Raw genomic sequence first — 14,843 nt, 5'->3', positions numbered from 1 at the left:
GAGTGATCCAAATGAGTATTATAGAGTGTTCAAATGTTTGTACCTAAAGTCAGCAACACACGAGGAAGATACCTTTGTGAATATGTGCAAGGCCATTCCCCCTCCCACCATGCAAAGACTGCCAAACAAGAGAGCAGAGGCCCGCGCCGCGCTGCTCCACCTCCCCCAACCAGGCTGGAGCCGCTTCAAAGATTTGTAGTCCCCTCTGCAGCACCCAAGGCCATGGCCCGCCACCTGCATTATTTACAGCATAGCAGTAAACCTCTGCCTGAATACACAAATCCAAAGGCGCCCCCTCTTAAACCCCACAACCCACCGGATCACCTTAGACTTATGGCCCTGTGCAATTAGGATACCCAATACTGTGGCAACATACTGCAGCCCATTCATAACGACTTCTAACAAGACAGAGAGGCATGTACCGCCCGTCCCATGCCCTGAGACTTAGCCCCTCGACCTATGGCACCGGTCAACAGGACACTGGTAACCATTCACTGATGAATGACCATCAGACCCCTCACAAGGTGCATTCCTCCTGTGTTGCATTAACCTGTAGAATAACCTATTGAAAGATTTACTAAAGAAGATAATATTGCAATAACTGAATCACTGCGGTGTGCATGGCCTAGGGCAAATAAGTCAGGAAAAGACATTCATCTCTGACACTGGCCACAATGGCACAACAACACCGCCCGGATGAACTCAGCCGACCCGCCAGGCCCAGCCAAACCCACGAGGCTGACCAGTGACGTCCTCCAGCCAAGTCCAACCACATCGTAGCAGCGCCTATAGCTAGTCATCACCACCCAATCCCATTGAACTTGTGCCCCTTATAGTATGTAGGTTCTGATGACGTGTTTTGTAAATATATACGCCTGTCTTTGCTATTGTCAGACAGAGCGCTCTCGGAGTTTGCAGAGTTCTTTGCATGCCCTATTCTGATTGATAAACTCCCATTTAAGCTCACCCGCACTCTGTCTTGGCTTTATTCCCAACTTGGGAGAGTCCTTCATTGTCTCTCATTGCGGGGAGGATCGTGCTGGTTGGGGACGCTTGCCTTCAGGTTCCCCGACATACGACTGTACTACAAGGCGGGCACAGCTGAGGGTGATGCTCGAGCATATGATGCACAATCTGGGGACCTACTGTACCTATCTGGAGGACTTAGCAGCTCACTCACTGAAGGTGAGAGATTACCTCTGGTCCTCACCTGGGGCCTCAGGTCTCACCCCACCTTGTTTTTGGTACATCTGGTGCGAAAACAAGGGTAACCGTAGTTTTCTGATGCGGCCTTCCCCAATGTCCTAGGTGTGGGACCCCCATTTCACTTCAGACGTCAGGGGCTACCCTGCTCTCAGAAATGGTCATAGAGGGGACTAAGAAGGGTGGGACAACTGTTTAAAGACTGCGCTTTTCGGGATCTGGAGACTATCCGAGAAGCACTGGGAAAGGATGTGTTTTCAGTGTTTCAGTACCGCCACATCAAGGACCTAGTAACAGATCCAAAGTGGGGAGACTTAGTAGCAAGAGGGCTTATTACCGTTGAGAAGGTCGTAGACGTCTCCACCACAAGAAGGGGTATCTTGTCTAGACTATATAAAGCCATGAACAAGGCCAGCCTGGAGGGGAGGCAGACATTCCAGGGGTATTTGGTGGACCTTGTGTGGGAGGAGATCCTGGTGGAGCTTAGGGCGCAAATCTACAAGGTGGCCTTTCAGGGCGGATTGTTCACCTCCATGGTGGAGTATAACTTCAAGATGTTGATGGGATGGCATAGGGATGTTCGAGGGAGCCTCTCCAATGTGGGCAGAGGGGATGTGGGCAGAGGGGATCTCTGGCCCATTTGTGGTGGCGGTGCCCCAAGGTGCAGGTGTTCTGGATGGAGGTGCTGAGCTGGATGGTGGAGGTCACGGGAGTCATACGCTTAGACCCCTTGCAAATGCTCTTGGGGGTCCCAGCAAGAGACAGGAAGGAATATAGGCTCCCTAGTATGTGGGAAGCAATTTTGAGAGCAGGGAGACTGGCCATAGCACATAGCTGGAAAAAATGAAGTTTGGGAAGGGAAGGTACATAGCATGATGGTAATGGAGAAGCTGACGGCGACAGTGCACGACAGGCTGAGTGAGTTCTTTGCAGAGTGGTGTGCCCTACTGCTGAAATGGGGGCTCAAAGAGGAGAACCCAGTGGGTCACATAGACAACTGAGCAGTGGAGGTGTGGGAGAGGTGGGGGCCTCGGAGAGAGCCGATGCAGGACAGTAAAGATATTAAAAAGGACAACTCCTCTGAGACATAGGTAAATGAGTTTCTGCACTATTGGACAAACTTTAGAGAGGAGGTTTGGAGGGCGTAGGGGGTTATTGGGGTACTAGAACACAGAGGGAAAGGGATTTGTGAAGTGATGCTGGGAGTGTGCAGGGGAGCTAAGACTGTGATAATGACGTGGTTTGTAAGTTCAAAAACAACACTGTTCTGTTCCCTTAACAAATGCTAATAAAAAGCGAAGTAAACAAATAAAAAAGAGGCATTAGACTACCATATAAAGGAAAAGATCTGACTTGTATCAACTTGAGGTCACATTGGAGATATGCACAGAAAATAAGATTGTTATGCGTGTAAGTATTCTGGTGAGGTTGTGTTTATGCAGAGAATCAACAGATTGTGGTGTGTATAACACATGCTCTTGTTAACACTTTAAATGCTCATTATATACAATATAATATAATATACAACACAATAGTTTGCATGACACAGAGGGCATGGTGTCAGTATGAGATTCTGGTTTTAACAATATATATACAAGTTCATCAGTGTAGTGATTACTGTGCTCCTAGACCATAATCCACTTTTGGGATATCCATCCATGAGGCACAAACGCAGATCTAAACACTGGCCAAATGGTAAGGCCGAATAGGTGCCCTTATCTAAATGGAAACATACTGAAAGGTCAGATTTTCTTGATTTGTGCTTATCTCACCGTATCAACATATTTCTGTAAGCGTGTATCAACTTGCTTTATTATGATGTGTGTACTTTTCAAGTCATCCTTATAAACAATCTTTTTCATTCTTGAAAGTCAATCGTTAACACACATTTCTACTAAATAGACCAGAGAAGAGATGTAGCCAAGTGCGTGAGCTGCAGACTGGTCTTCACCATTTAACTAAAGTGGGTGAACCTGGGAAAATCATTTTATTCAACTGTGCTGTATCTGCTGGTGTTCTGAATAGAAATACTTAAGTCCTGTTTTGCACAAAATAGATGGCGATGTAATAACTAAATAGAACAGATGTTTGTAGTTGTTTTTAATGAAACATACAAAAATGTTGCCTGCAGTAGTGCGCCCCTGCAGTTACTGCAACCTTCAGTGCGCACAGAATCCCGACTCCCATTACTGAGCCCAAGCAGGTCAGGGGTGGCAGGTGTGTCCCCCAATTACCGTTATGGTAAGCAGGAGATAAGAAGTTTTAAAAAAAAGAAAAAAGGTCACTGCGGCGTCAGTTTCGACCCACGCAAGTGGGAGGAACTGACGCTGCAGGGTCTGAAGAGAGATGGCGGCACACTTCACTGTGTGCCGCCGAAAAGGTACGTGGAAAGGGGGGCGGGAAACGGGCATGGGGATGCAGGGCTCAATGATCTATGTGATCACTGCGCCACGCCATAATGGGAGTCAGCAATTTAATAGCCGACATTATGGGTGGCGCAGTGATCACATAGATTAGTTTTTAATTATTACCAACAAGTCAGTGTTTATGTTTCACCATATCAAAATAATTTAAAAGACCTGATATTAATTTGCAAACTCTAGATTTGTCTTTTCAGTTCCCTCTATACTTAGATATTTGGCATGTGTAAGCAAATGAGTGAGGGAGCCAGTGGGCGAATAAGAATGTGTGTGTGTGTGTGTGTGTGTGTGTGTGTGTTTGTGTGTATGTGTGCGTGCAGGTGTCCATGTGTGATGTTTTCAAATATAGGGCAGTCAAGATGCCTGGCCCTCACACACCTCCCGTGGGGCCTGTTGAGAGTGATCACAGTGTTCGGGGAGGTTTTGTTTGAGTGCTGAAGTTGAGTTGAAGATGGGACTGAAGGCCTCACTGTTCTGCCCCTAACAATATTTATAACTTATCGTAATAATATTTATAAAGTGCATCGGTCGCCCGAGGGCATCATGGCGCTATAACCGCATAAGTGTACAAACAGACTAGGTGGAGCAGAGTGTTAGAGGAGAAAAGTCTTCAGGGCCTGTCGAAAGGGAAGATAGGCCTCAGTGGCACGTAGGCAGAGAGGGAGAGAATTACGCTTTGATGTGACGCTCTACAATTTCTGCACATTCATCTTTAGTAAAGATGAATACCTTGTAATTGCGTCTCTAGAGGAAGTCGTTTTTTCTGCAGCACTGCTGTGAAGCTCAATCAGGCCAATCTCTCCTGCTGGGGGATGGGGGGATGCACTATGGGGGAGGGTGAGGACTCAGACTCTCTTGGCAGTTTTCTGTTTAGAGCTGGTTGATCGAATGCTCCAATATCTCTAAGATCGACCTATGGGATGGAGTGGTAATCAAATGGCCAGTTACATGTCTGACTGGACTCCCTGCCGGCAAGTCTTCTGCCTGATGCTGGGTTCTCTCTATGTCTCCCCATCCATTGTTCCTGTTTCCATGGCTGGGGATTTACTCCTGCTTAGATTCTGTTCTTCTTCTGTACATGACTGCTGCAGCTGTGGGTGTCCACATTCATCTCTGATAGTCCTGCACTGGGCACTGCGACCACATCAGCATTATTTATATTTAGCATGTTTGAAATATTCAGAGTATTTCCAGGCAAGTTACTATTTTGTTCCAACAATCTCTGACATCTCAGGACCCATGTCTTTGTTGACTTTGTATATTTATTTGAGTCCTGAAAATGTGAGAGTGTGATGGTGGTGGTTTTACTCTCTTGCTCTTTACTGCCCCACATTCTTTGTTTTTGGCCTCCGGCCATCCATAGAGACTAGCAGATGCTTTCTGGCATGCCGGAAATGGCAGCACCGACATCACGGAAACACCATCAAAATATCCAAAAACTGCAACACCATCATCCTCGGTGCCGGTGCCTCTGAATCCAGCATCACGGTCCTGGATCCACTGGCTCGGGTAACAGCGGTCCCGGAATTACCGTGACCAGACACAAAGTGATCGCCGGAATAGGAAATCGGACGGCAGCCATTATAAAAACACAATCCATTGCAATCCTCGAAGCACATGCAACATCCACCCTCCACTGTCAGCATGTCATCTAGAGCCTATGAGACCCCCAAGCGGAAGCCACGCTTCTCTGAGCATGAGCTGAACATGCTAGCGGACACCATTGTCCACCATGCCGCTGAGCTCTTCAGCAAGGACCAGCGCAGGCAAACCCAGCTGCGCAAGAAGTGCATCTGGGAGGAGGTGGCCCAGAAGGTGTCGGCTATCGGCACAACGCCCCGCACAATGCGAGACTGCCACAAGCAATGGGATGACCTGCACATGAGGGTACACAACCTCCTCTCAGGCCAAGCAGAGACTGGGCATGGCCACAGGTGGCATGAGCCAATCCCCAATACGCCTGAAGCCGGCGAGGAGACGTGCAGCAGTGTGCTGCACCTAGATTCTATGGAAGGGGTTGGTGCTGCGGAGGCCGGAGCCGGGACACCCGAAGGGGCTGGTGAGTACACGTAACCATAACCCCAATGTAATATCAACCTCTCTCACCACCCTGCACCCACCAGTGTACCAACCTATCACAGAAATGGTCATTTCATCCTCCACAACACCCTTCATGCCCCCACACCTCAATAGAACAGCAGACTGGGTGCATCCATAGACATACACCCTGGCCACCAAAATATGACCCATCCCAGTAATACACGGAGAACACAGCACTGGCACCCTGTACTGCCAACTGAACATGCATCTGCTCCCACACAGACACACATCACTCTGCCACAGCATACTGCATGTGTGCCTGCTGTGATCTCCTGGCACAAAATCACAGCAGTGCTAAGCCCCATCTCCACCCACAAATGACCACCATTGCACACAAAGGCAAAATGTGACCCCCTCGTCACAGCCAGTCTGATCCCTGAGCAGTAAAAGTATGCACAACTGTCTCGTAACTGGTACAGGCAGGAAGCCCATGGTGACTCCATCCATACCACGACCCTCCCGACCACAACATCCCACAGCGTGAATTCCCCTCCCATAACACTGTGCACAGCGATTGGTAGTACACCACGACAGTATCCCCAGAGCATTACTCTACCATGTACAAACATCACACATCCTTCCGCTCAGTATGCATAACACAGGCATGTGTGCACCATGCCATGTACCACGACATGTCCCCGACACAGCATAGCCACGACCAACATAATGCATGTATCTCTGCTTCATCAATCCACACTGTTCACCGACAACCTGCCTTTCTGACTCCCTCAGGCACATCATCTGACAATGAAGTGGCCCAGGCAAGCACCTCAAGGGGAACCAGCCGGCGCTGACACAGGACACCACATACCACCACCATCACCCAGGACACAACAGCCTCCACTGGCACAACTGCCAAAGTCAGCACAGCTGCGACCATCCTGGCAGCACCTACCATCACTGTCAGCACAGCTACGCCCATCCCGACAGCACCTACCGTCACTGTCAGCACAGCTGCGCCCATCCCGGCAGCACCTACCATCACTGTTCGCACAGCTGCGCCCATCCCGCCAGCCCCATCTGCTGTAGTACCATGACCACCAGCAGAGCAGCCACATGCACGTGCCTGTCTATCACGTGCAGAGGACATAACTGATAATGACGTAGTGGACACAGGGGAGACCAGCGACCACAGCAGCTATGAGCCATTAGTGTACAGCCCCATGGACCTAATGAGCCCACAACGCGCACCCTTCCCCAGTGTCAGGGAAATGGATGGCAGACTGTGGTGCATCGTGGAACGCCAGGATGCCTTAACTGCCCTAGTGCAGCAGAGCCTCCAGGAGGTGCAGTTGATGCGGGAGAGTGTCCAGGCCACTGGGCGCCGAATGCACATGCCCTTAGACATTGCACAACTGCCATTGTCTAGATGGCCAGGAGGGTACGCAAGGCCAATAGTGTCATATCCTCCATTGCAGAGACAATGGGAATGTGCCTTCAAAGACATCTTTATGGGAGGGCAAAATGGGCACTTGCCCGGGCCCCCACCTTGGAGGTGGGCGCAACAAGGCTGCCTAAACTAGAGAAGTCAGGTTCCAATGTTCACCAACCATAAATAGCACAAGTCGGGAAATTGTATGGCATGGTGCTGAGGCTACCCTATTCTGTTGTTGACAAATTATGAGCACTCATAGGCACCATATCAAACTATGGGTATGGTTAGTGATTGTGATGAGGTGAGCATGACCAGATATTCTGATCTTTCAATACCTTTGGTTTGGTGGAGGGGGGGTAAAAGATGGCTGTGCCCCAGGCCCCAGAAGTGCTTAAGATGGCCCTGTGTGCCTTCAGGGCTTCCTCGACAGACAGCCCACTGAGCAGGCCCACACACCATACACAAGTTCCACCCCTGCAAGTTCTGTGCCCAGCAGCCCAAGACGACGTTTGATGCACCTGTCCACCGACAAAGTTGCACGCCAGTTAGCAAAAGGGGACGCAAATAGGCCCACAACAGTCATGTGCCCTGTATGTGTCTTCTGCTAGGACTACTTGTACAACATGACAGGAGTTGTGGAGAGATAGTTGGAGAGGGGCAGTGGGCAGTGATAGTTGGGAAGGGGTAGTGGGGAGGGATAGTTGGGGAGGGGGCGTGGACAGGGATAGTTTTGGAAGTTGCTGTAGTTCCACATTTGTTATTCATTCAATTATATACATTACACTTGGTGTTCCATTGAAATCATGACTGGACATTAGTTTTTAGTGTGGCTGAGTGATTTATTTCCTGTGCAGTGCTGAGTGTGTTAGCTGTCCTAGGCCACGGGCTCGTATGACGTGCTCATAAATAGTGGATAATCAGTGCATTGCGTGCCTCACGGCCATCCACGGCATACCTGCGATGTGCTAATGGCCCTTCCTCATCGCTGTCGTTCTCATCCTCTGCATCAGGTAGGTGCATGTCCATGTCCGGGGCAGTGGTATGTTGCGCCTGACACACATGTTGGGCAACATGGCACAGGTCAGGACTATCTTGCCCACCTTCACAGGGCTGTACATCAGTGCCCCCCCATCTGCTCAGGCAGCGGAACCTTGTCTTTAACATGCCAAATGTCTGCTCAATCGAACAACGTGTCCTGATGTAAGCACGGTTGTATACCTGCTCGTGCTGGTTCTGTAGTTGCCTCACGCACGCCATCAGCCATGGCATCAAGGGGTATCCAGCATCAACTGCACGTGAGGGACAGAAAGTGGGAAAATACATTGTGGGGCCTGTATCATGTTGGTACAGTCTGTATATTGTTCCCTCAATAATGCAAATTATTACATGCATATTGCAGAAGATGTAGCATATGTCATAGATGAGCATGGTAACATGAGCATTGTCAGTGGAAATTGATGTCTATGCATTGTATGGACAGTTTTGCATAGAAACAGGGTAATATTATGGATTTCTGTCTGCATTCATCAAAGTCAATGTAATGACATGGGCAAACAGAAAATGTTACTTGTCCGGGTGTAAGTGTGCTGGTGGCATTACCAGGTGTCTTGTTTCTGGGCTTGCAAAATAGAAATCTGCCTGACACAGCTGGTGGGCCCGACAGGTCAGACCCTGCTGGGGCCATAGACCTGGTAGGCAGAGCTGTCACAGGTAATAACGTTTCTTTACGTGAACAAAATATTTGCTATTTATTAGAGATGGAGTACAAGCGTGAAGGCATACTTGCATTTTCATGAACATGATGTGCTCCATGGTAGCAGTTGACAAGGATCGATGAATCTGGCAAAATGATGGATGTGGATGTATAGACAGAGGGGTACCATAGTAGGAATTGATTGGATTGGGAAGGCGATGGCAGCCTAATGATTGCCTAACAGCCAATAATCTTCATCACTATGCGTGGTAGATGGGTGTTTTTCTGTCATTTTTCCATGGCCCATTCACACCCACCTTGACCTATGACCCTTTCACTACGACGCATGCAAATCAGACTAATGTGTGTTCTGATTTTGTTTCGATTTGCATGTCCTATGATGGTCTTATCACCTATCCATTGATAAGTCCATCTATTTTATTGCCATTCTAGTCACAGGTGCTTTGTGGTGCATTTTAATGATGAGCCTGTGCTGCAGGAGGTGTTGATTGTGCCCAGTGTGTTTTTGCAGGGATTTGGGACATTGGTGTGATGCATTCTGGTACCTTTGGTGCTTTTTATGTTGCAGTCCAGCTTTGGTGTTATTATGCATGTGCATGCTCCAACTGTCCATTTGACACAGGTGAGTGTGTCAACTCAGGCATGCTATTCATGTGTCGGACATTGCATTGCACACATGCACTGCAGATAGTTGTGACCCCACACAATTCCACAGTGCACATGCTTTGATCATTACACTTACCCAAATGGCAGGTACGCTAGGGTGTATTATGCCCTCCCCCCTCCAATTCCGCAGAGCACATGCTTTGATCATTACACTCACCCAACAGCCAGGTATGCGCTCCACCGTGACGTGCCATGTACCCAGGCAGCGTGGAGTTCCTCTGCACCATGGAATCGTGGGTTGATCCAGGAAATCTTGCACAGCAATGAGTGATGAGGTGGTGTGCATTACACACCATCTGCACATTGAGGGAGTGGTATAGTTTACAGTTCCTGTACACTGCCTCAAAGGCATGTCTAGACACCAGCTCCACATGTGTGCAGTCCAATGCACCAATCACATTGGGAATGCCGGCAAGAGCATAGAATGCTATTTTCGTGGCATTGACCCTGCTTAGGTGTTCTGGGTAGGCCTATCTGATCACACACGTGCCGCAGGAGGGCATCAATGACCTGAAAGAGGACCCGTGAAAAACATGGTTGGGATAGCCCATGCAGTTCACCCACAGTGTGTTGGTATGGGCCTGTGGCAAGGAAGTGTAGCACAGACACTACCTTGAGGGGAAGGCAGTATGGATATGGTTGAGGCTGACAAGGTCATCGTGGATCAGGTCCACTATGGATGTGATGGTGTCCCTCCCTAGCCTGTACATGGTGTGGATCTGGGTTTGGCTGAGGTAGAAGGGTGTGGCCCTTATTCATGGTATGGGTGGATGATGCGGGGTGCAACCTGCTGGCTATTGGTATTTTGCATGGTCATGATGGCCCTCCTTCTCCTCCTGCACATCCGCCGCCTCCTCTGCCTCTTCAAGTTGTATCCCTGCATGCTGGGACTCCAGCTCTATTACTGCTACTGCTGCTGCACGCATGGTACTGTTGGGAGTGGTCCTTTTGTGCTTTTGCAGTGATCATGGTGGCCACCTGGGCTGATTTGGGCCACCTGTGGCCTGTTTCTGCACACCTGATACTGTTTAATGTCTGGTTTGTGATGCTGGTGTTTCCGGCGCGGTCCTCACACTGCTACCGCCACTTTCATGCCGGTGTTTCCATCTACGTAGTACTGGGAATGTGCACATACTACCGACATACCAGTGTCTCAGGCACGGCCGACACGTTATTCCTCAGATTCCGTTCACGGTGCTGCCGAATACGGTAGGTCACTTGCGGTGAGGGTGTAAGCAGCATCGCAACTCTGAGTATGCCGGTCTGGGAAAAGGTGCCGGTATGGAGCAACCAGCACCCCTATTTCCGGACCGGCATACTTGCAATGCGGCCCATTGTTTTTATTTTTGTACAACGTGCATACATACAAAAGTTTATATTTTACTTGCCTTTACATGCTGCTGCTTCGAGGTCTTCTTCCATTCCTGGTGTCGAATAGTAACCCCCTCTCACCAATGTTGTGGTTTTGCATGTGTATTGTGGACCTCTTTCTAAGGGAAATTACCCCAAAACACCTGTTAAAAATGATATTGATACCTGGACTGCCCCTCTCATTATTGTTGTGGGTTTATACACGTTTTTGGAGATTTCTCTAAGGGAATTCGGGTTTACTTTCCCTTAGCAAAAATGTCCAAAAACACCTGTTCAAAACGATGTTCATGCCCGGACTGCAGAAATGTGGGGTTGTTAGCAGAAGCAGGGGCCCTGCAGTTCCTGCTTTGTGACTTACCTGGTTCAGGGAGCCCCCACTTGCCTTGTGGATGAGCAGGCAAAGGAGGGATCACTACACCAGTACAGGATGAAAGCATGTGCTTTCAAACAAGACTCCTGATTGGAAGAATCATTGTAAAGCACCCATGCATTGGTTTAAATGGCCAACAATGGGCACCGAAAATAAAATGTTCTGATTCAGCAAATTCATGCCTTAGCATTTCCAGTCACCATGCCAACCAGATCCTGCTTCTGAACACCTGTGCTTCTTATGCTAGCAATGCTTTGCCAGATAGGTGGCGCTAGCACCACCACATGCGCCAAAAAAACAAAAAGGGGGAAAAAACCTTATTACTTTCAGGCGTCCTTTTGTGCTGACCATTACCTGATTCAGTTTCCTTTGGCAAACCAGCAATAACCACTCATGATTTTTTCTTGTAGCAGGATTGCCCCATTGTTGAACAACACATTTAGCAATGTATGTGCAATATCAGTATTTTCACATTTGACCTCCCAAACTCTGAAGGGGGGGGGTACTCCTTTTTTAAAAATCCCCATGCCTTGCATTCTCAATTAGCACGTGAGCAAAATGCCTAGTGCGCGCATAGATTTCTTTGCAAATAACCAAGAATGTTCAGTGTGTGGTAAGGTACAGGAGTAGTCGAAAGCCCTTCCAGCCGCCATTTGCACCCGTGGCATTATTTACTCTCGAATCAGCCCTGATGTGTGCTAGTATCCTGTGCATTTACATTACCTCTTGATCCCTGCGGGTTTGCATTCCCTTTTCCCACTTAATTTTGTTTGCAGCCATTAGTTCTCGCCGTTCCAATTCAAATGCTTTCTGCAAAAAAGAAAACAAGAAACACAATGTCAAAAATTCATGTCTGTCTGTCTTTTTACTTTTTTCTTCTGCTTCAACTCATTCAGTACTACTAGAAGCATGTGTATTTCCCAGCTACATGTATAAACGCTTTCTCAACATTTCAACCAAGCATGAGTCTGGTAGCAGAGTCCAGATTCCCCATAGGAAACGGGGATTCTTTAAAAAGACAGTGCATTTAATGCAGTGTTAAAATATCATAAAAGAAACAATATTCAGACAAACATAAGGATTGATTGACTACTGTACCAGTGCAGAAGTGTATCTCAGACGTAAACATCATAGAAGGCTATCAAACTAGAAACATTTGCAGAAAAAAAACCTTTAATGAAAGTAAGGAAGAGGAAACTCAATTACATTTGCCCGACTGCTAAGTGGAAATCAGGAACTGGTAGCTGATCCATTGAAGATGGAATATATACTGATATTTCCAATGAATTGTGGCCCTCATGGCACAGCGAAGTATGTTCGCGGTGGGGATTCAGAATCCTTTGTAATGCTGCAGTATTTGGTCTATAACAATTGTCCTGGCTTGATCTACTACATGAACTGTTTTTCCATCAATGTGGTATCATAGATATGGCCAAGAGTGGACAGAAGACATAAAACAATGATTTCTTTGTATTGCTAAGAAGTGGTTTATTATATAATCAAAATTAAAAGCCATATGGTTTGGGTATGCGGCATGAGGGGAAAATAATCAACTCAAACTGACTATAGGGTCCACAGGGTCAATGTCCTTTTGAGTGTTCAGTAGCTCTACCCCGGCTTGTAGAAAACTAAATAAGAGAGATGAGACTTAATGGGGTGGGCAAAGATCAAACAAAGTGGGTCTCTAACAACAGTACCAAGGAATTGGCCCGTACCCCTGTAGTTGTAAGTCCATATCAATACTCTTGTCTTTGTCTTTGAGTTGCAGGTGTTGGGGGTTCCCGAATCCACCTTTGTGGAAAATGTAGCACAAGCCCTCCAAAGCCCACACAGTGCAGCTTCAGGGTTTCCTCCAGCCCGATATGTATTGCCTTGGGAGTTCGACTTCCTAAGAGTTAAGGGCCAAGCTTGGGTAAGATTCTGCCACCTAATCCCCTCCCTAGTGTAGTGTCTGGTATACAGGCACTCCACTTCTAGAGGTTGCACCATTGTGTTCCTCCTCCTGCCCCTGTAGTCTGTCCTGACCGACATGCCAGCTGGAACTTCTCTGGTCTTGCTAACTAGTCGCGGTGCTTGTTCGCCTCCCTCATTCTCAGGTTGTGCAACTCCATCTTCCTCTCTAGCCTTTCTCTGTCTTACTCCGAAGATGGTAATGGCTCCCTCTCACTCCAACCTTCTCAATGGCTCTCAATGACTCTCCTTCTAACCTCCTCAATATGAGTCTCTCCAGATGGTAATAAGTCTCTCCTTCCAATGTCCCCAATAACGCTTAAGTTCTTCCTCCAGATGGTAATACAACTCTCATTCCAACTTTCTCCAGAAGGTAATAATTGTCTCTCTTTTTATTGTGGTGCGCTTATATAACCTTTCAAAAATACACATTTCATAGAAAAAATATATAAGAATATATGACACAAATTAATCCTTTGCAATTCATATTTATATATTTGATCCAAATATACAAAGTAAAATAGACCTATAAATATAGCACATTAAACAAATTAAAACAAAATTTCAATGCAATAGGACCTATTAATTTGAATGTTTGTTTTACAAATATAATCAAAGCTAGAATCAGAGACATCTGAGATCCTCCTCTCAAACAGTGGCATAAAGTTTGTAACAACAGAAAAGTCAGGCAATGTACCAATTGGCAAAAACAGTCAAGCCTAAATTGTTTGACTTGCGGTATTTATAATGCGCACTTGGCGGACTAGACCATATTTAGGTGCTGGTGTTAAAAACAGACAAATGAATCAGACATCAGGAGCAGACCAACCTTGGGGCAGGAAGCCCTATTAGATCTCAAAATCCTTTTATTTAAATAAGTAATTTTTTAGAGCTTTACGGAATTGAAGGAAGGATTCACATGCCCTAATTTCCAACGGAGGGATATTCCATAATCTGGGTCCATATACTGCAAATCTGTGATCTCCTCTGAAAACACAAGCAGAGGATGGAACTGTCAGAAGCATTTTGTCCCTTCACCGAAGCATCGTGACAGGTTCATATCTACAAATGTTGTCCATCAGGTATGCTGGCACAAGGTTATTCAGACACTTGTATACCAAGCACTGAATCTTGGAGTCAGTTCGATCCTAGATGGCAAAATCGAAGAGGACTTACTCTAAAAATCAATCTGACTCCAGCATTTTGTGCTTTTTGAAGCCAATGGCATTTCTTGAGGGGAATCCCTGCTACGAGGGTGTTGCAGTGATCCAATTGTGAATTCACTAAGGCACCTACTACTACTGCTTGATTGTTGTTTGGAACAAATGAAATAGCTTGACGTAGTAGGTGCAGTGAGTAGTATTTCATTCTTGGCCTCTACCTGAGCTTCGCACTATACGGTCCTGCCAAATGCATTTAAGGTTTTTAATATTGATGGCAAAGTTTAATTCAGTGCCAAAGAAGCATGGTGAGTAAGGGTGCTTCTCAGTGGAAAGAAGATGTTTAGGGCCACACAGTGCTATTTCCGTCTAACTTTGATCAAGCTGAAGCCAATTGGACGACATCCGGTTACATACTCAATCTAAACACTGCTTGGCCATAAGACACGATTTCTCCACATTGCCAATTTTAAAGAACACCTAAATGTCATCTATGTAAGAGTGAAAATTCACC

General features: G+C 47.1%; 1 protein-coding gene across 1 annotated transcript in view; it reads right to left on the bottom strand.

The window, feature by feature from the left end:
- DRC1 (dynein regulatory complex subunit 1) overlaps positions 1–14,843 on the bottom strand; it is a 742,360-nt gene that overhangs the window by 459,973 nt on the left and 267,544 nt on the right. The window contains exon 6 of the mRNA XM_069605601.1: positions 11,943–12,029. Coding sequence (XP_069461702.1) covers positions 11,943–12,029 — 87 coding nt within the window. The remainder of the gene's footprint in view (positions 1–11,942; positions 12,030–14,843) is intronic.

The sequence above is a fragment of the Ambystoma mexicanum genome, chromosome 4p (assembly GCF_040938575.1).
Source record: "Ambystoma mexicanum isolate Mex_15411 chromosome 4p, UKY_AmexF1_1, whole genome shotgun sequence".
NCBI classification, from domain to species: domain Eukaryota; kingdom Metazoa; phylum Chordata; class Amphibia; order Caudata; family Ambystomatidae; genus Ambystoma; species Ambystoma mexicanum.
Note: the sequence above shows the minus strand (reverse complement) of the source record. Positions and strands in the feature narration are given on the sequence as shown.